This window comes from Balaenoptera ricei, chromosome 11, assembly GCF_028023285.1.
Source record: "Balaenoptera ricei isolate mBalRic1 chromosome 11, mBalRic1.hap2, whole genome shotgun sequence".
In the NCBI taxonomy this organism is placed as follows: domain Eukaryota; kingdom Metazoa; phylum Chordata; class Mammalia; order Artiodactyla; family Balaenopteridae; genus Balaenoptera; species Balaenoptera ricei.
The window spans coordinates 95,364,727-95,384,239 of record NC_082649.1 but is presented as its reverse complement, the minus strand read 5'-3'; the positions used below and the strand labels follow the sequence as shown (position 1 = coordinate 95,384,239).

The 19,513-nt window shown below is 42.4% G+C and overlaps 1 protein-coding gene across 1 annotated transcript in view; it reads right to left on the bottom strand.

The window, feature by feature from the left end:
* ITPR1 (inositol 1,4,5-trisphosphate receptor type 1) overlaps window positions 1-19,513 on the bottom strand; it is a 324,648-nt gene that overhangs the window by 117,111 nt on the left and 188,024 nt on the right. Inside the window, exons 34-39 of the mRNA XM_059940230.1 lie at window positions 19,193-19,318; window positions 17,082-17,210; window positions 12,041-12,161; window positions 9,598-9,782; window positions 5,542-5,690; window positions 4,482-4,593 (exon numbers count right to left, since the gene is read on the bottom strand). Coding sequence (XP_059796213.1) covers window positions 4,482-4,593; window positions 5,542-5,690; window positions 9,598-9,782; window positions 12,041-12,161; window positions 17,082-17,210; window positions 19,193-19,318 — 822 coding nt within the window. The remainder of the gene's footprint in view (window positions 1-4,481; window positions 4,594-5,541; window positions 5,691-9,597; window positions 9,783-12,040; window positions 12,162-17,081; window positions 17,211-19,192; window positions 19,319-19,513) is intronic.

Sequence of the window (19,513 nt, the reverse complement as noted above, 5' to 3'; positions counted from 1 at the left end):
GGGATCTCCAAAGACAAATGGCAAACAAACTCATGGGAAATGCTAACACAAACACAAAGGACTCGACTCACTCCCAGAGGCAACACTACACAAAGTCAGATACTAGACGCTGCAGAGACTAGGGGACAGATCACAGAGTTCACTGGAAGAGGGTCATGGAAACATCACCATGGGACACTTAAAAAAAAAAATGAAATTAGGACCTCTGCATTATCCAATTCATCAATGGAAATCAGCTGGAAAAGAAAAAAAGGGGGGGGGGGAGAAAAAGAAGGAAGTGTTAGAAAAGGAAATACAAGCGAGCTAAGTGTTAGAAACTTTGTCACTGTAATCTTATCACTGACTCAGGTTGAAGCATCTTTAGAACGTGACCATCTTAAGAGGTGCAGGCATTCAGGACACCACCGCACCTCACCCTGACATCTGCTCTGCAATGTTCTGCTCCGGAACAGAAAGGGCAGGGTGCTGCCACCCTTTGCTCACATGCCAGGTATCAAACCTCGCAGGTCACTTAACCAAGAGCCCAGGACAGCACCTTTGCACTCTCTTGTAGAGAGAACCCTTGAACTGAGCTGTGGGCAAGGGCAAGTTCCCCGATCAAGAACCATGTCCTTTCAGAAGAGGATGGCAAGGAGTAGAGCCAAAGGCTAAACTCTGAGCAACTCAGCTTAGGACAAAATTCTTTCTTTGGACTCATCTTCCCATTCAGTGGGGGAGGGGGGAGTCTTCGGTCCAAACTATCACTGGGCTAAATCAGATCCAACTTCAATTTAAGTAGTAAGACCAACATATCCCAAGCCCAGAAGCTCCGAATCCTGATACTGTTGATGATTAAAGAGAACAGATTTCCCCCAAGGTGATTAGCGCCTACCCAAGTGATAGTAGTAACAAGTAAATGATTTATTAGCATCAAGTTCAAGAAAAAGAAAAAACAAAAGTATTAATCACAATTATGCTTGTTTAATGATAGATGCGTGATCCTCAAAATGTACTAAATATTATGTTTCATTAATATTTAGTACATTTTGCAAATTTAAACTCCTATTAGAAACACTGGTAGCTGGAAATGTTAATAGTTTATTCACCTAGAGAAAAGGAGCAGTGGTAATTAACAGGGGACTGACAGTTCGTATGAAATGAAAACCCTGACATTACTTAAGGTCAAAAACTCTCTAGTAGTATAACAGCTACTGTTATTCAGAAGAAAAAAATGGACTTTAAATAAACTGAGATACACTTTCACATTAATTGTCGGCCTCTGAATTTCTTTCCAAATCCCTGTGACTAAAAAGTAGCTTAATAAAAATCCTACAGTAGATAACAGAGTAGCCAATATATAAAATAATTATGCTTTCTTTTCAAGCAGGCTCTAAGAGCTTAAAGATGTTCTACGAGTTATACAGAGATTCAGGTTAAATTTTAGAGATATTTAGCCATGGGAGGTTATTTTTTTTAATGGTTTAATCTGTAGATTAAAAGCAGAGTTTAGTAGGCATTGCACACACAGAATGGTTGCAAAGTCCTGATTTTAAAGTTTATTAACTATGAATACATTGGATAGAAAAACACACGAATCACACAAAAATGTATTCCATCGTTATTTTGGTGATCCTTTTAAATATCCCTTTATTTTATATTTACCACTCTTTGGTAAATACTGCTGGCCCTTTGCATTTTAGAGACACAATAGTAAAAGATGATTTCTTTAATTCCTAAATGATCATGATTAAATTTTGTGACCATCTTCTTTGTCCAGCCCTTACCTTTCCATCATATGTCATAGTTCTTGGATGGGCACATCTTAGGCAATGGACCAAGACAAGTGGACTGACCACTGGCTTCTCACGGATCTGACTCCTAGGGCCTGACACAAACCACAGGTGATGCCAGAGCCCAGTGGACCAGATCCATGACCATGAAGACTCAGGGGAGGGCAGGGAGAAGAACAGCCCTGGACATCCCAGGAGGGTGTTAGTCATGGGCCAAGTTCCACTTAAGAAGCAACTAATAGAAAAATTGGGCCAAGAAGACAGAAATGGCATTCACACTTGCCCTTGTGTCCCAAGCACCCAGTCCAAAGCACACCTCATTTATTTTATCGACTAACGCCCACGGGTTTGCCTAAGAAAGGTTATTTCTTTGGCTCTGGGTTCCTTCCACCCTTGAAAGAGTCAGCCTGTCCCATATGTCACGCTTCTTTAGTCAAACAGGGGCAGCCAATAAACCATCAAAGGCATTTTCCAAAAGCCTCAGTGAAACTGGACAAAGTGGATACCAACAACCAAACTGGAAGAAAGAGAAATCGTTTAACAACCTCCACCCCCTTTTAAAGTGAATGGTTAAGGAGCCTTTTCCAGCAGTCAGAGCCGGGGGCCAGAAGCTTGGCACACACGTGCTGTCGGTCGGGAGCTGCTGACGAGCACGGGTTTCCAGAACGTCTTCCTTGGTTGCAGAGCATTTCCCACACTTGCTTATAGTACTTTCACTTTCAACAAGGGGGATGACAGCTCCAATCAGACTGGAAAGAAATGTCATCCTGCCTCCAAGCCTCTATCTGCTAGGGTATGACTAATTTCTTCACCAGCTGAAAAGGGATTTGAGCTACAGCCTAAGGACCTCTTCTCAACTCTGATAACTCTTTGAGAGTGACCTCCATCTACTGCCCTCTTGAAGCCCTGGCTCTGTCACTCTCCATGAGCTTTCTCACAGGCAGTGGTACAACATCTCAGGTCTGCTGTCTCCCGGGGGCCGTGACGGTGTTCTCCCTGTTGGCACTACTGGGTAGTGAAAGGGAGCAGGGAAGCACACCTCTACACGGCCCCAAAGACCCCGGTGTACTTTTCTGTCCAACAGCAGACAATCGACCAACTCCTAGTACTTCTACTTTCCATGTTATAAAAAGAAAACTTACGAGACATAAAAGTATAATCACAATTTGCAAAATTCACTGGAGTTGAGACACAAAGTTTACCTGAAGTACCTTGGGTATAGAAAGAAACAGCTATTCTCAAGAAGAGAAAATTGTGGTCTCCACATTTTAAAAGCAAGTTCTCTGCACCAAAGGTGCTAATATATTCACAGCTGGTTAAGGTCCCTTTGGTGGATTTTATCTTATTATGGAGAGTCAATTTCTATAACTAGAGTCATATTTTTTAAACATTTCTTAAATCTCACCTTAAGAAAAATAAACATCTTGTGGAATAAATGGTTATTACTTACTTATTTGATAAGTGTATTCTCTATTACTGCCCACCCCCCGCCTTTTTTTAGTGCAAGACCTACCTAGTTGTCTACACAGGTGTTGTACGGACTGGTCCTCTCATTACTTCCCACTTGTACCAGTGTTCTTTGCTTTTATATTTATAAACTCTTTTCTGGCAGGTTTCCTACACAAAATTCCTCCTGAGTTATAAACACTTATTTTCTAATTAAGCAACATTTATTCAAGTTTTAATTTATACATTGTACAAATTTAGAGTGACGTTTAAAAGCCTTGGGTTTGGGGGCAGTGGAGAAATGTATACTGCAAAAAGGACTGCATACCTTTCTGTTTTATTTTTTCTTATCCAAAGACCCTCACACATTAAATTGCTCTAATATTAATGACAGATATAGCTTAGGTTAGAAAGCAAGATTCCGACAGACTTTTACACTTGCAAAAATCTGGTTGTCACCTTCCCTTTTGATAAGGAAGACTGTGATTTAATTACCAAGGCTTCTTCACAGAGATGAATGAGTTACTGTGTATTTGATAAGTCAGTGATATCAGCACATTTACATGCTAGGAAGATGCTGATAGAAGTGGCTTGAAGACAATGAGCATTATTACCTTCAAATGAAGACTGGTGAGATTTAAACTCAGGCCCATGCTTTTTTGCTGGGGGCAGAAAGGAAGAGCAATGGGGCTCTTTTTACCCCACTTGGACCAAAATCAGGGGTGTGAGGGCTGTTCTCTGTACATCACTGCTCACTGCATGTGCTAAGAAGTCTCATGTCCCAGGGATGGTCCATTTCCCAATCTCAATTAGAAAAGGTGACAGGTTTGTCTGTCTTCATTCCAGTTAGAACTGGAGGCAGTTTCTTCATACACTGGAAGGATTGTGTAACATCTCACCAGAAAGAAGCAAGTAAACCCATAGGTATGCTTAGCTGGAACCCAAAATTCAGGAACACACACCTTGATACACAAGAGGCATTTGCATTCTCATTGGGAATTTAAACATATGGAAAACCTTGCTGTTACTGTTTTTCTGAATATAGACTGTATGGCAAGCAGCCTGTAAGAGACAACTAAGTATATATGACTTTAAGGAGACATTCATATGATTTAGCTACCTTCACGGCAGGATAAATAGTTTAAAAAATCTAAAAGTTAACCCCCTCAGTCAATATGCCTGAACTAAGGTGGATTTCTAACCGCTCCCACTCCACTTCAATTTAATAGCAAAAGCTAGTTTTAACATGAAAATAAAATGCAGTACCTTTTCTCCATAGCCTCTATCTTTGGTCATCATTTCTCTGAGGGTCTGTAGGACCTTAATGCAGAGTTTCTCCTCATTCTCCTCTAGCAGCTGTTTAGTGTGCTTTATTAACCTGAATGGAGGGGAAAACCACAGATTACATCCCTGAAACGATCTTTAAATTAAAAAAAAAACAAAGAACACTTGACAATCAACTTATTGGAACTAGTCAGTTAATGAACAAATATTTACCAAGGGCTCCCAGGTTAAACAGGCTTCCGGGCCGTCCCTGCACTAAGAACAGCCCGTTGGTGTCTCAATAGCGACACCTGCTGGTCGGTAACAGCAAACAGGCTCCCTGGCCACGGGTCTGCCACACATAGTGGAGAGATGATAGGGAATGGAGAACAGAGGCAGGGGCTTCCTCAAACCAGCTCGTTTAGGAAGTGCAGCTATTTATCCACTGAGGATTGTCAGTAATGCGGCTACAATATGCCAGCGGTGTAAAAAAACCTCAGGAGTATGACGGTTGGGGCAAACACACTGTTCTCTTGATCCACTCTTACTCTTTGAGGGGCCCAGAAAAATAAGAAACTCAGAGGCAGAGCCCACGCTCAAGCTAAACAACCAACCAAACTTAGGGTGAAAATCAGATGGAGATTTCTGGTGACGGAACCGATCGTTTCTTCTAGATTTTGCCCCAAGGCACAAACTAACAAACTACAAAGCTGTTAGGAACAGATTGTGAGGCCCTGGTAGGTGTGAGTTTTTTGAGGGCACAAAGGCCATGGCTTTTTGAGTCTGTATGGCAGCTCATGGTGGGCACCCTATCCACACGTGTTGAATGGAAGATGAACACACGGGCATGCCGTTCAAAGGAGAAATTTTCACCAAAACAAGTGTCAGTAAGTAGGACTGAACCTACACACTTACTTTGGGAAGGTCAGAACAGATTCCTAGCACGGGACCTTGTACTCATCAAAGTCAAAAACCAGGCCAGCCCCTCCTTCTTCAGGAACCAGTGCTGTGTCTGGTCAGTGGGATTCTGCCCGTGGGCACTGCAGAGAAAGGGGTTGCTTACTTGCAAATGAAGCCACCACTCTCACACTTTCTTCTGGCATCTGTGTTCTCCGGGAAAAGCAGCTCAGGCCTGTGGAGGACGTCCACCAGCACAGATAACTCGGCCTGCACCAGGGGCCTGAGACGGTCCTCCAGGGCAGAGACGATGTCCTGGAATGGAAGCACAGCCTTGGTGAGCAGCTTGGGCTGCAGCTGACTGCAGGAGGGTGAGAACATTCATTTCTGACCTAAAGCATGACCACAGACGAGACTGGGTTAGACTAACCTTAGCACCGTCTGGTATTTGCCTCAAATTATTAGACATTGCCCAACGGTTACCTGAAGCATTAGGCCCTGACACAGAAAACAAAGTGATAACAAGTCATCATTCCCACCCACCCTGTGAGATGGTCCTTAAGCTACTTAAGGGATCATTCCACGTACTTTAAAATATGATGCAAAAAGTACATTCGACAACATGGAAAGGTGTCTACAATATGAGTGTGAAAAATGGTCAAACAATAGTATGGACTATATGATCCGCTTTTTATAAACAACGTTAATATCTAAAGCATATGCAGCAAACATTACTAAAACATCATTAGTGGTCTTCCCTGGGTGGCGGAACTATGGGTGATTGTAGTTTTCTTCTATATATCGGTTCTTGTCAGTATTGTCAAATTATTTCCAATGAGCATGAATTATTCACATAATAAAAAGTCATATAAAAATGAGAACACAAATGAATGAACATGCTGTATCAACATGCTAAATACATGTACCCTGATAGCATGATGGTCTTCAAATGCAAAACACATAGCTGTAGGAAAGGAAAACAGAGAGAAGTTGAAAGAGCAGCAAAACCAACACAACAAACACCATATAAAGGCAAATGGCAGAAAACAGATGAAAATTATCTTCAAAAGATGCTAAAGTCCGCTGTCTGGCTTGCTAACTCAGAACCAAGGTATCGGCATGCTGGCTAAGAAGAGCAGAACACAGCGTACTGGATAAGATAAGAAGGATCCGTTAACCAAGGAGATTTGCATGGAAAGGGCCACTTTAATTGCATTCATCTCAATTGGGGACCCAAATTTCATAGGCCAAAAATTCATAAAGAATTGGGTGATCTTTTATGCAGAAACTAAAACTAAAACTTGTCAATACAATTTTACTTAATCTTAGATTTAACAAAATCTGTAATCACTCAATAATATTTAGGATGCACTAAAGAATGCATGAATGAATCAAACTATTTCTTGCGGGGGCTGGGGGGGGCGGACAATTTTCCCAAAAAGTTGGTACGAGTACATTGCCACATCCCTTAATTCAGAGTGACTTCCACACCGCTGTCACAAAGAGGGTCGCTCTGGCAAAATTCTCTGAGGGTTTTGTCAGTTTCCCTAACAGTTTCCTCTTAGAAAGCACCCAATCTCCCCTTCTTCAGTAGTTACTGGTCCTAACTCTGGCAAAATGTTACTTGCCTCCAGCATTTGCTTGAGATTGAAGGAGTTCTTCGGCATCATGTTCATGAAATCTTGCATCTTTTGCCAGGTTTGAACTTCACATTGCAATTGATTTGCATTGTATTGTCAAATGTATAACATTCGGCAATCAGGGAAAGACCAACAGACAAGGATGGAGAAGCAATGGGCAGAGGGAGATGCTAGTGTTAAGTGAGGGGGGATGTCTGAATGGGGGTTAATTATATAAGCGTGTCGTTTGCAACTTAATGTTCTCACATTATGACAACTTTTGCTCTTCTGGGCAATCTCGTAACTCCAGGGACTCAGACAGACAATAACTCATTAGATAACGAGGACCCCTTTAGCCACTGCCCAAGTCTTTAAAACAAGCACTACCTAAACTTATGTATTTTATTCTATTCCCCAAGAGTATGCATAATCAATCTAAGAAGAGCCCTGGTATGTTTCTGCAGCCACAGATAATTTATTTAGTTTGAGCAAGAGAAAATACGGTGTGTTCATACAGTTATGAGGCTACAATACAATAACCTTCCTCTTTCTAAAATATAGTGGGGTCAGGAAGCACTCCATGAGGAACCAAATTACCTTTGTTTAAGAAGCGGTTCTGTCACAACAAGGCTGAAATTCTTCCCTTGACCTGCGAAGCTCTGCCCACCTCCCCAGCTCCATGGGTTCTGGCCACACTAACCTTCCTTTGGCCTTTGCACCATATTCTCTCCTGTAGAATGGTCTTTACACATGCTCTTTCCTTCCCTTCCACTCCATTCTTTAAGTAAGTCCTACGGTTTCCTGATCTTGGTTCCAATGCTACTTCCTCAGCAATGCCTTCCTTGACCACCAGCCCCAATTCCAGGCAAGATTAACTTCCTCATCAGTGCCTTTCGTAGCACTACTCATTCCTCTGCAGTGTTTGTCCCCCCTGCCATTTTACTTTTATCTGTGTGATTAGTTGATTAATGTTTGTCTCCCTTCCAACACTTGAGAGTCTATGAGGGTTAAGGTTACTTCTGGTTTTGGTCATTGTATCCCCCGTGCCTAGGGTGGGGTTGATGAATGAATCAGTGAACTCATTCGTCTTTAGGTAACTGATGTAACCCTCAGAGATTCATTTACTTCACCAAATGATAATAATTATTACAGTCATAACAATAATAATAGTAATAATAAGAGCAGCTCACTGATCAAGTGCTCACTACATGCCAGGCTCTGTTCTATGTGCTTTATGTGTATTGTATTTTCCAAAGATGGCCATCGCAGTATAAACTATCTTGCACGCTCTTCTTACAATGAGTCACTGACATCCCTCCCATCAAATGGTGGTCCATGTCCTCTCCCCTTGAACCTAAATGGACACATGTCACTGCCTTGACCAAGAGAATATGACAGAAGGGGTGCTATGTGATTTCTGAAGCCAGGTCATTAAGGCAAAACAGCTTTTACTTATCTCTCTCAAGAGAGACTTATTTTGGGACCCAGCTGCCATGTTGTGAGGAAGCCCAGACCACATGGGGAGACAATGTGTAGATATTTTAGGTGACAGCTGAGGTCCCAGCTGACAATCAGTATCAACTGCCAAACATGTGAGAGAGATTTCAAGATGAGTCCAAACACAACCACCATCTGACTGCAACTGCATGAATGGACTTGAGCAAGAAACACCTCACTGAGCCCAGTAACCTCCAACAGTAAAAGAGAATAAAACAATCGCTGTTGTCCTTTGTTAGGCAGGCAAAGATAACCGGAACATCTTGACTCTCTTAATCTTCATATCAACCCCATGACGTAGGTGTTACTATTATACTATTCTACAAGTTAGGAAACTGGAGAAGGTAAGTAACTTTCCCAAGGTTATGCACTTCTAAGCAGCAGAGCCACGATTTGAACCCAGGCACTGGCCTGAGATCACGCTCTTCACGACTGCACCATTGCACCGAGCTCATCTGAAGGATCTGTGATTCTCCAACTGTGGTCCATGTACCACCTGTGAGAAAATCACCTGGGGTGCTTGTTCAAAGGAAGATGTTAATATTAAGATGTATGTTTAAGTGTTTAACATCATCTAATTCTCACTACTCTCCCTTTTAACAAAGGGAGAGCACATCTCTTCATAGGTACTAAGAAAAAAAAAAAGAGTATACTCTAGCTAGAATTTAATAACACTTTTATTTTCATTTGGCTCATTTTGATATAAAACTCCTCTCTCAAGTCATGATTACACTTGTTTACCTACTGATTCAAGAGGCTAAAATCCCAAGGTGACGAACAAAAAGGAGCTGTTATGCCCTGATTCCAAGCATCCTCTTCTAACACTGATGTACCCCTTCCTAGTAAGAGAGGAGGGACTTCTTCATAAGGAGATCTGTAAATCAATGAATAACCTCTAAAGACCATGACTTTGTCAGGAGCTTTTCTGGTCCCAAGTAGCTCTGCACTCCTAGTCCCACAAACATTATTGCATGTGACTGTCCACTCACCATACTGACATCCCGCTGTGGCCAACCCTGGATTTTCTCTGGCTCAAGGAGGCACTTCTGTGTGGGGAACTGTCTTAGGCCAGGTGAAGGATCGCTTCTGTCAGCACCAGGCATTACCTGCAAGCGCTCGATGATATTCCGGTAGTCTCTGGAAGCTGCCAGGACAGAGTCTCTGCGAGCTGCATTGCGGGCCGTCAGCCGCCAGTTCATGGCAGTTTTCTGCACGATGTTGTGGGACTTGAGGAAGAGGTTGTTGACCTGGCTGTCCAGGTCCACGGGGATGGCAATGGCCCGGCTCTTGGCTGTACAGGAGAAAGGGGACTCGTGAGCCTACAACTTTGATGGGAGACACCCTAGAGACAGACAACTCCCCCTCCACCATCCAGCAGGCAGATGTTTCCACACCTGTAACATGAGTGCAGATACGGAGTAGCTCAACTGAACTTCATAACCTGTTAGGTCGGGTTTTCCAATGTGAATTCTGAGGGGCAGCAGCTCTCAGGGAATTTATAATGCTCCAAGGTCATACAGTTTAGGTAACTCAAAGTCAAAGTTCAAGGGGCTTCCTCAATGAATAGCTTCTTAGGGTCTCAGATGTGTTCATACATTTTAAGAATTATCAAGACAGGGAACTCATTTGGCCAGTGAACTGTTTTTCTAAAAATTCTCCAGTTTGGTATTCTTTCAACAATCTACAAAATGCTGTTTTAAGCCAAACATAGTACAAAGGATAATATTTACAATGACATAAGCTATTCTTTCCATATAGGCTCTTGCATTTTTTTTTTTTTTACTTCCTTCAAAAAAGGACAATTCCAGTCCCATCACGAGAAAAACATTAGTCAAATCCACAATGGGGTATACTCCAATAAAGATGTTAAAAAAAAAAAAAAAGTAACCAGATGAGCAAAAAAAAAAAAGAAAAACCCCACAATGGGGGACATTCTACAGACACCTGACTAGGACATCTCAAGATTGTCAAGGTCACAGAAAATAAGGAAGGTCTGAGAAACTGTCACAGACCACAGGATACTGGGTAGGCATGACAACTAAATGCAATGTGGTAGCCTACACTGAATCCTGGAGCAGAAAAAGGACAATAGTGGAAAAAAGTGGTGAAAACCAAATCAAGTCTGGAAGTTTAGTTCATAGCAACAGGCCAATGTCAGCTTCTTAGTTTTGACAAACGTAGCTGGTAATGTAAGATGTTGATAGCGGGGAAAACTGGGTGAGGGATATATGGGAACTCTTGTGTTATCTTGGCAACTTTCTTATAAATCTAAAATGATTGTAAAATAAAAAAATTTTAAAAAGGAAAATAACTAGACGAACAATCCTTTTTTCCATCTGTGAAATCCAACAACATGGAAAAAAATAAGACAACTATTCCCTGTCTTCAAAGCTTCATACCAGTAGAAGCAAAAAAGTGCTGGGGTTAATGGGTTGTACGGTTTTCATGCTCTGCTGTTTCACAAATACCGGCTCTCCTTGCCTTTTCTCATCACGGCCAAGACTATGAAAACATTTCCTCTCTCTGATGATTACTGGGCTAGGGAACTCAGAGATCTGCCCAAGTTTTAACCAACAACCTTAAGTTGCAGGATCATACATGGGCAGAATTTAGGGCTATCTGGGGAGCCCATCACAGAACCCTATTTGAGAGATATCACACCACGAACCTATAATCTGTAACGTACACACCTTCAAAAGCCTAATCTCTTTCTGTGAAATAGTGCCATGTAAATAATAAAAAGACACAAATACCTGCCATATGAGTGTAAAGGAAATCAGGCAGGGATGACTGAAATCGGGCAATGAGCCCTAGTAAACACAATCTATACTTGCTGGACAGCTACTCAACAGTGCTAAGAACCCCACTTGTCTTTTCTGGTGTCTGTAGAGATCTTAATAGCTACTAGAGACAGACAACCCTTCTCAATTTAGGCAGGAAGATTATCCCTTTGCATAGCATGTATGGGGAGGGGGTGGAACAGGGCAAAGTAACAGAGTCTGACAAGATCAGGGTGAAGGGAGCAGTAATGGTTGTAACTTCCTTTCAAAGCTGCCTATGAGAGGTGATACAAGGTTGGGGGGAGGGGATGGAGAAGTATTTATCATCAAGAGGCAGAAGGGAGCAGTGCACCATTTCTGAGAAAGGGCGTTCCACAGGATTGGACATGTGCTTTGCACGAAAAAAAATTTCCATGTGGTCAAATATGTTTACCGGATTAAACAAATTACTTTCTTGAACAAGGGGCTTCCCAGGGCCTTGAATAAACTTGAGCTCTGTGACTTGCCAAGAGTTGCCTAACATTTAACCGTGGAATCTTGTTTTTCAAAGACTATCTTTCTTTGGGACTTTCTGGCTCTGGACTTTGGCAGGTGCTGGCTTGGAAAGATGAAAGGGAGGTTTAAGAATCAAGACGATCTCAGTTCCAGTTCTGGCTCTGCAGCCTCCCGGGTGCGGAAGCTATAGCCACTGCTCCATCCAGGGTGGCCTTTATTCCCACTGGGCAACGCATTTTCATCATGTTAAATCCCACCTGAGTTGGTGTCTTACCTACATCAGAGAGCACCCGAATGCAGCTCTCCACCGAGGCCTTCTGGCTCGGCATGAGCCAGTTGCAGTGGTAAACCCTGAACACACCTTGCAGCAGCTGCACAAAGACGGGCTGGCGAGTCTGCGAGAAAGAGAAGCCAAGAGGAAGGCGACGTGAAGACTTTTATTTGTGAGCGATTGGTACACTGGTCAGAAACAGACACTGCCTTGAACCACGGGTTCATGGACCCTTATGCAAGAGTGGGAAGGGGTGACCAGTGATGAGCTGGATTCCAGAAGTGGCCTGGCCAAGGGAGAAAAAGTCAGAAGCATTTTAAGGCAATGCACAAACTTGATGCTAAGTCTGACCACCAGAAGGAGCAGCAGAATATCACAGCCTGAAAACAGGTGTTCTTGTCTAGTCACCGACTGGCTGTGTGACTGTAGGCAAATCACTTCACTTCTCTGAGCTTTAACTTCGTGCAATATATAAAATACAGGGATTGAGGCCAATGAACCCCCAAAGTTGTTTCCAGATGTTACATTCCATGAGTAGAACCTATATTTTTAATCAGCATAAACAAACTGGTAAGTGAATCTCACCTAGAATGCTCCTTACTTCTTTATTTCTGGCAGTGTCTTCAATGACATGAGGAGAAGCTAGTTCTGATGGTTACTCTTCACAAGTGTTCATTTACTACAGATCAGTACTTGCACGTTAACTACAGAGTAGGATTTATTCCTCTCTATGACGGTATAAATTTGTACTCATTTTAAAATAAAAGAACTCAAACTACGACTTAATCAATTTGACACTGACTTCCTGAGTGCATTTCAAAATTATAATTTTGGCCTTCATCCAAAGCTACCTGGATCAGAGTAGCTTTAGACCTGCAAGGCAAAGGTCACTGTGTATGGTAAGCTACGCCACTGGTCTTTAATTTTTAGGAGAAAGTACTTGCAGATCCCTTCCGAAAAACAGGAGGAGTTAATACAGCAAAGAAAAAAAGTACAGAAAAAACTCTAGAGAAGTTTCTTAGATAAAAGAAAAACAATTGAAAAGTGCTAGGGGAAAGGAAATTTACTGTAAGAAATTAAAACAGGATATGATATCACTTATATGTGGAATCTAAAAAAAATGATACAAATGAACTTATTTACAAAACAGAAATAGACTCACAGACATAGAAACAAACTTACAGTTACCAAAGAGGAAAGTGGGGAGGGATAAATTAGGAGTTTGGGAATAAACTATACACACTACTATATATAAAATAGATAACCAACAAGGACCTACTGTATAGCAGAGGCAACTATACTCAGTATCTTGTAATAACCTATAACGGAAAAGAATTTAAAAAAGAATACATGTGTATGTGTGTGTGTGTGTGTGTGTGTGTGTGTGTGTGTGTGTGTGTGTGTAGAACTGAATCACTTTGCTGTATACCTGAAACTAACACAACACTGTAAATCAACTATATTTCAATTAAAATTTAAAAAAATAAAACAGGTTAATAAAAATTCAGAACCTCCTCTATAAACACCGTTCAGATAACTTTCACTTATTAAGTACCACACACTTCACATAAGTGCTCACTGGGGCCTTGGTAAGTATCCTATGACAGAGGAGTTACCTTAATACCACAAATGAAAAACAAAAGCTCAGAAAGGTTAAAAGAAAGCATCCAAGAGAACAAAGTGATGGCCAAGCAGTGAGTCACCTTCAGGGCTCTCTGATGCCCAAAATCTGTGCTCTTTCTACTAAGTTCACCTACAAACCAGAATCTCATTACTTTCTGGAGGGAGTACTTTCTGTTCTGCACCTCACAGCCCACCAAGACAGTCATCTGTGTTACTAATAGAGAACAGGCACACAGGGAGCCTGAGAAATTGGCTGAGAAGCCCTGATACGGAGCTCCGGAGCCCAATGGGTCCACTGAGAGCAGCTGTTTACTGAGAACACTTCTTCCCTGCCTGTCCCTGTGCTGAGTGCTTTATACACACCTCATCTGACCAACCCCTGACCCCGTGAAGTAAGCAGTGGTATCATCACCCACCCTACTGGCTAATGTGCGTGGAGTTGGGATGGGAACTCAATGGCCTAACTCAAAGAAAACGAATCCTTCGACTAAATGAATTCAATTGAACCAATATTTATTGAGCATCTGCTCTATTCCCATCTGGCCTCTGAATAAAACAAAAGATGAATAAATCTTTTGGCAGCCAGAGGAGCTGATTCCTAATTATCCATTTTAATGGACAACCTGGGGGCATCAGCTCACGCGACCTCTTGGGCTAATGACCACGGCTGCCCATCGCCTTCTTCCTGAGATTCTTCCCTGCTTAGTTCTTAAGGCCTTGCGTTGCTCGTGAATCCCATTCTGACTGTAAGATAACCCCTTGATCTTCCTCTGCTCTCTTTTACAAACTGTCCTTAATTATCTGTGCTCTGCCCAGTTCCCTTCTAGTCAACCCCTTCATTTTCCCAGCTGAGACTTGAACTAGCCAATGTTTATATTTGGACTTTACCACTTCCCTCTCCTGAGTCTCCCTGATTCATTTAACTCACTCAACAAATGAACATGTACCAGGGGCCAGGCACAGTGCTCGAGATAGAACAGTACCTGAGACACCTCTCTGCCCTCCCCCCTGGAGCTTGCCGTCTAGCAGGACACAGTACAAACTGCCAATTATTGAGCACCTACTGTGTACCAGGCACTATGCTATATTTTCATGAACATTAACTCTAATTCTCACAATAATCTGCAGGGTTGATACTATAACCCTGGTATAGTAAGAAATGGGGTTCTGAAGTTTCAAGATCTACCCAAGTTCACAGAGCTGGGAAGGGGAGCAGTGAGGGCTGGAACCCAGCTCTGAGCTGCTATAAAAGCCTCCAAAGTTCTGCTGCTGCTGCCGGATCCCACATTTCCAGCTGCCTCACGGCACCTTAAATGCAGCACAGCCCAATCCCAGGCCACCATTTTCCTCCCTCACAAATGTGGGTTAAAAGAAAGGAAGGAAGGAAGGAAGGAAACAAAACCAGGAAGGAAGGAAGGACGAAGGTACAAATCTAGCTGGGGAGCACGACATCGGCTTTCCAACAGATAAAGTAAGACAGGTTAGGACAGCTTCAAAAATGGTATTCCTTGAAAATAAATATTCTAGAAATCCAGCTTGGACTTTGTATTTTAAATAGGCTTCGACAACCTGGGCCTTGCTAGGGACTTACATAACATTTATGTTGAAGATTTATTTCTCTGACCACTCCTGCCTGTTCATGGGCTTAAAATTGGTTTCAGAGCGAGGCAGTGGAAGGCGACAGCAGGGGGACCAAGATGAAAAACCAAAAACACAAATTCCTGTTGAATGGTTTCCATTAAATTAATTTGATTGGTCTACTCTGACATTTGGTTTTGCAATACTGTTTCACAATCTCTAGGAGAATGGGCTTTGCCATAGCAATTGCCACTATGCAAGTCCAACTGCATAACTATGCCACTATGCATGTCCAACCTGACTAACCAAAGCAGTTGGCTCTGTAGAACAGCACTTGGTAAGGAGCACGTTCTGGCCTCCAGCAACTCATGTGCTTGGGATCTAACAAGTTCCTGTTGTCCAATTACACAAAAACTATGTACAGATATTCTAAAAGTCTCATTCTAACTTTATGATGCTTCAGAGCACGGGTCCCCAACCCCCGGGCCATGGACTGGTACCTGTCCGCGGCCTGTTAGGCACCGGGCCGCACAGCAGGAGGTGAGTGGCGGCAAGCCAGTGAAGCTTCATCTGCCCCCCCCCCCCCATCGCTCCCATTACCACCTGAACCATCCTCCACCCCCCACCCCGTGGAAAAACTGTCTTCCACGAAACCAGTCCCTGGTGCCAAAAAGGTTGGGGACCGCTGCTTTAGAGATAACTAAAAGCTAGCAGTGAAGCTCAATTAAATAGAAGGTTACCAACAGTCCCTAAGAAAACATATCTCACTAAAAATTCCATAATTCAAGTTTTAGAGTCAGACAGGCCTGGGTTGAAATCATGGTTTTGCCAGGTAGTAGCTGTGACCATGGCTGAGCATGGTCATTAAATCCTCTGAGCCTCACTTTGCTCAGCTGCAAAATGGGGATAATACCATCTGTACTAAGCTAAAATGAACTCCTTTACATAGGTAATGGAATATAGCAATATCTGATAAATGTATCAGTGATATTATACTGACCATGAATCACTCTTCTCTTGGAGAATTTACCTTAAGATTATCTGTCTACGCTCCAACCACCCTGGGCCACCCATCAACCCCAGGACAGCCTCCATCTATGTGCATGACAAGGAGGGTTACTCTTGCTCTTCTGACCACTGGAGACCAAGTCCCGCTTTCATTCTGCAGGCTGTACACACAGACCTGCAGCAAGACTCCCACAGCCACGGACCCAGACATCAGTTCTAAAAAGAAGAGCGACCTTTCCAAGTAAAAGAATAATAAAAACACGTCCCAGATCCAGGGATTCAAATCTTTCGAAATCTAACTACACTGACAATCAGCACGCAAGGTTGCTGCATCGCACGACTCCGGGGGCTCCACGTGAGCAGCACGTGCTGGGGCCGGTGCAACGTGGCAGCCCTGCTGTCAAGGCTAAAGGACTCCTCACTCCCGCCTGCCACGTACCCCTTCTGGTGAACTCTAGGCACACACTTCAAGCTAAAATGCAGATTTCCAGACATATTTTTCAATAGTGTTAATAACACGCTAGCATTTATTTGAAAGCTGCTTCTCTTTCTAAGATTGGAGGTAAGGAATCAACAAGGTGGGGGGGAGGGAAGAAGGCATTTTAAGGAGAAAATCAACAACCAATAGAACCATCTGGGACCGAAAATCATTCTCAGGCACTTGATTATCCAAGGGATCCTGTAAAAACCACTCTCCACAAAGAGAAAAGCATCTGTAGCAATGCTCTGCAGAGTGGCTCATCTATAGCCGCTCAGTCCCGAATCCGCACCAACTCCAGCTGCCAAATATCTATTGTGAATACCCTGCGTGTATCAATACATTTGTATTTCCTACCTGCAAAGTCGTACTCTGGTCTGAGAAGGGAGAACTGAAGAACGTCGTAACGATGCTCATGACAATTTCGGTGACATACCTCTCCAAAATTGAGTCTGCGTGTTTCCTGTCACTTGTGTTGTTACAGGCCTGGAGGACAATTGGACACTTTAGACATTATACCAAAACCTGCACACCAGTTGTAAAATTAAGACATCTGTGACTATTCCTGCTAATTACCCTTAACAAAGGAAAAGTAAAAGCCTGCAAGTCAGTACTTCTCCCCTTAAGAGACAGCAATGATAAAAAATAAATCATGGAAGAAGAGAAACAGATCAACTTGGGTATCATGGTGTGGAATCACAGAACATTAAAATTGGTGTGGGACCTACAAGGCCATCGCTTCCCAATTCCTACCAACTTGTGGCAAATCTAAAACCCAAAAGGCGGTAAGAGGCACAGTAACTACAATTGTCTACATTTTCCCTAAAAGTAAACTGTTTAAGCCATTCATCTTCTCTAGGCCATAGTTTCCTAAAGCATATAATTAAGATCCTGAATCAAATATTATCACTGAGGTCCACTGTGCATGATATTCTCCAAACCTACAACACTCTTCCATTCCATAAAAATTCTGCTGATATGCAGTTGAAATTAGTGGGCTGTGACTCAGGATAATTGTATAAGTTTTGGGGTGAAGAGAGACTTCAGATTTCACCTGGACTCTACATAATTTCGCGGCGTAGAATAAGATTAGAGATTTATCAATAGAAGAACAAGTTTAAAAAATTGATTTTATTAAATCAAGTTTTATTACCAAATTCATGAGCCCTCTAATTTGAGATATAAAATTGTATATAATAAAAAATCATGAAGTAAGGGGTAAAACGATCAAATTTTATTAGCTATCATGCTCTGAGCCCAGTGATGAGCAGTCTGTGGACACATCCAGGGAATGAAGGTGGCAACAGATTTTACAGCATTTTTGAACAATTTAAGGCAGGGGTCAGCCAAGTTAAGTGCTGCTGGCTGTTTTTATAAATAAAGTTTTATTGGAACCCAGCCATGCCCATCTGCTTACAGACTGCTATGGCTGCTCTCATGCCACCAGGGCAGAGTTGTAGTTGTGACAGAGACCGCATGGCCCACAAAACCAAACATGATTACCATCTGGACCTTCACAGAAAACTTGTCAGAGTCCTGATTTAAAGAGGTAAAGCAGCCTTCCATTTCAAGCCTAAACCCCCAGATTTATGGGATTAAAAGACTAGGAAGAATTTGAGATAAAAATATATACATATTTAAATAATACATCAATATATATATCTGTGACACCAACACCAGGGTATTATTAAACATAGTCCTTCGTTACAAGGAAAATAAGTTCTTGCAGGCTCCTTGTCTCACACTGGGAATTGTACAGTCAGGAGAAAATACCACATTCTAGCGTTCTCCAATGCACCTTTTTTTTTTCTTTTTAGCATCACAACGTTTCTGAAATTGGTATTCATCCCACAATCATTCTCTCAAGGACTGAATTACTTTCCCCCCAAGCGCCCTCCCCCCGAAGCCTACCACCACAAAACTCATATGAAATCCATAAAGCGCCCTGTGAGGTCGCAGTCCCATAGCTTTAGAACCAATATTAAGCTCAGTGCAAAACCAAACCAAGAGTACTGAAGCCCACCCCAAAGGCTGGGTCAGGAAAGCAAAAGACGGAAAGTGACATGCTTTGCAGGAGGCTCGACACCAGACTGTAGGAGATATTATAAATGCTCACACTCAGGAAGGTGTCCTTCGAGGAAAGACTTATTCTCAAAGAAATGAAAAGTTTATAAATTTGATTTTAGTATGTCCCAGGTTATCATTCACAAATCAACCCATAGAGGATGAGATGAAAACCAGAAATAATCTACCTTCCCTGAAGCTTGACAAGTAAAATCTATTCTCAGCTAGGAGTAAAAGGGTCAAAAGAAACGAGACGTGTGGAGAGATGATAGCCAGGTGCCTCCCTGTGCCACAAATCAGCGAGGTGAAGTTACGTGACTGCGTCCTTACGTCTGCACAGCACAGGGTGACCCAGACCCACACGTACCCCCTCACCCTGCCTCCTTAGCTCCAGAAAGACTTACCCTGCAGATGTCCACAAGGAAATTCTCAAACAATTTCCACATGTGATTACTGGTATAAATCTCCTTCATTTCCACCTCCGTATCCACATAGCAGTGATTCAAGAAGTTAATGTACGCAATTTTAACCTGGAAGAGAGAAACAGGCTTTTCTCAAAAACCAACTTAGTACGTGCGGGATTGATTAGTTCCCTCATTTTAATAGTGACAAGGATGGACCATGATGGTCATTCCATTTTCCCCTGCACACTTTAACTTCTATGATTTTTTGATATTCAAAATTCACTATTATAAAATTCAAAAACAAAGCTTTTGGAAGAGAAT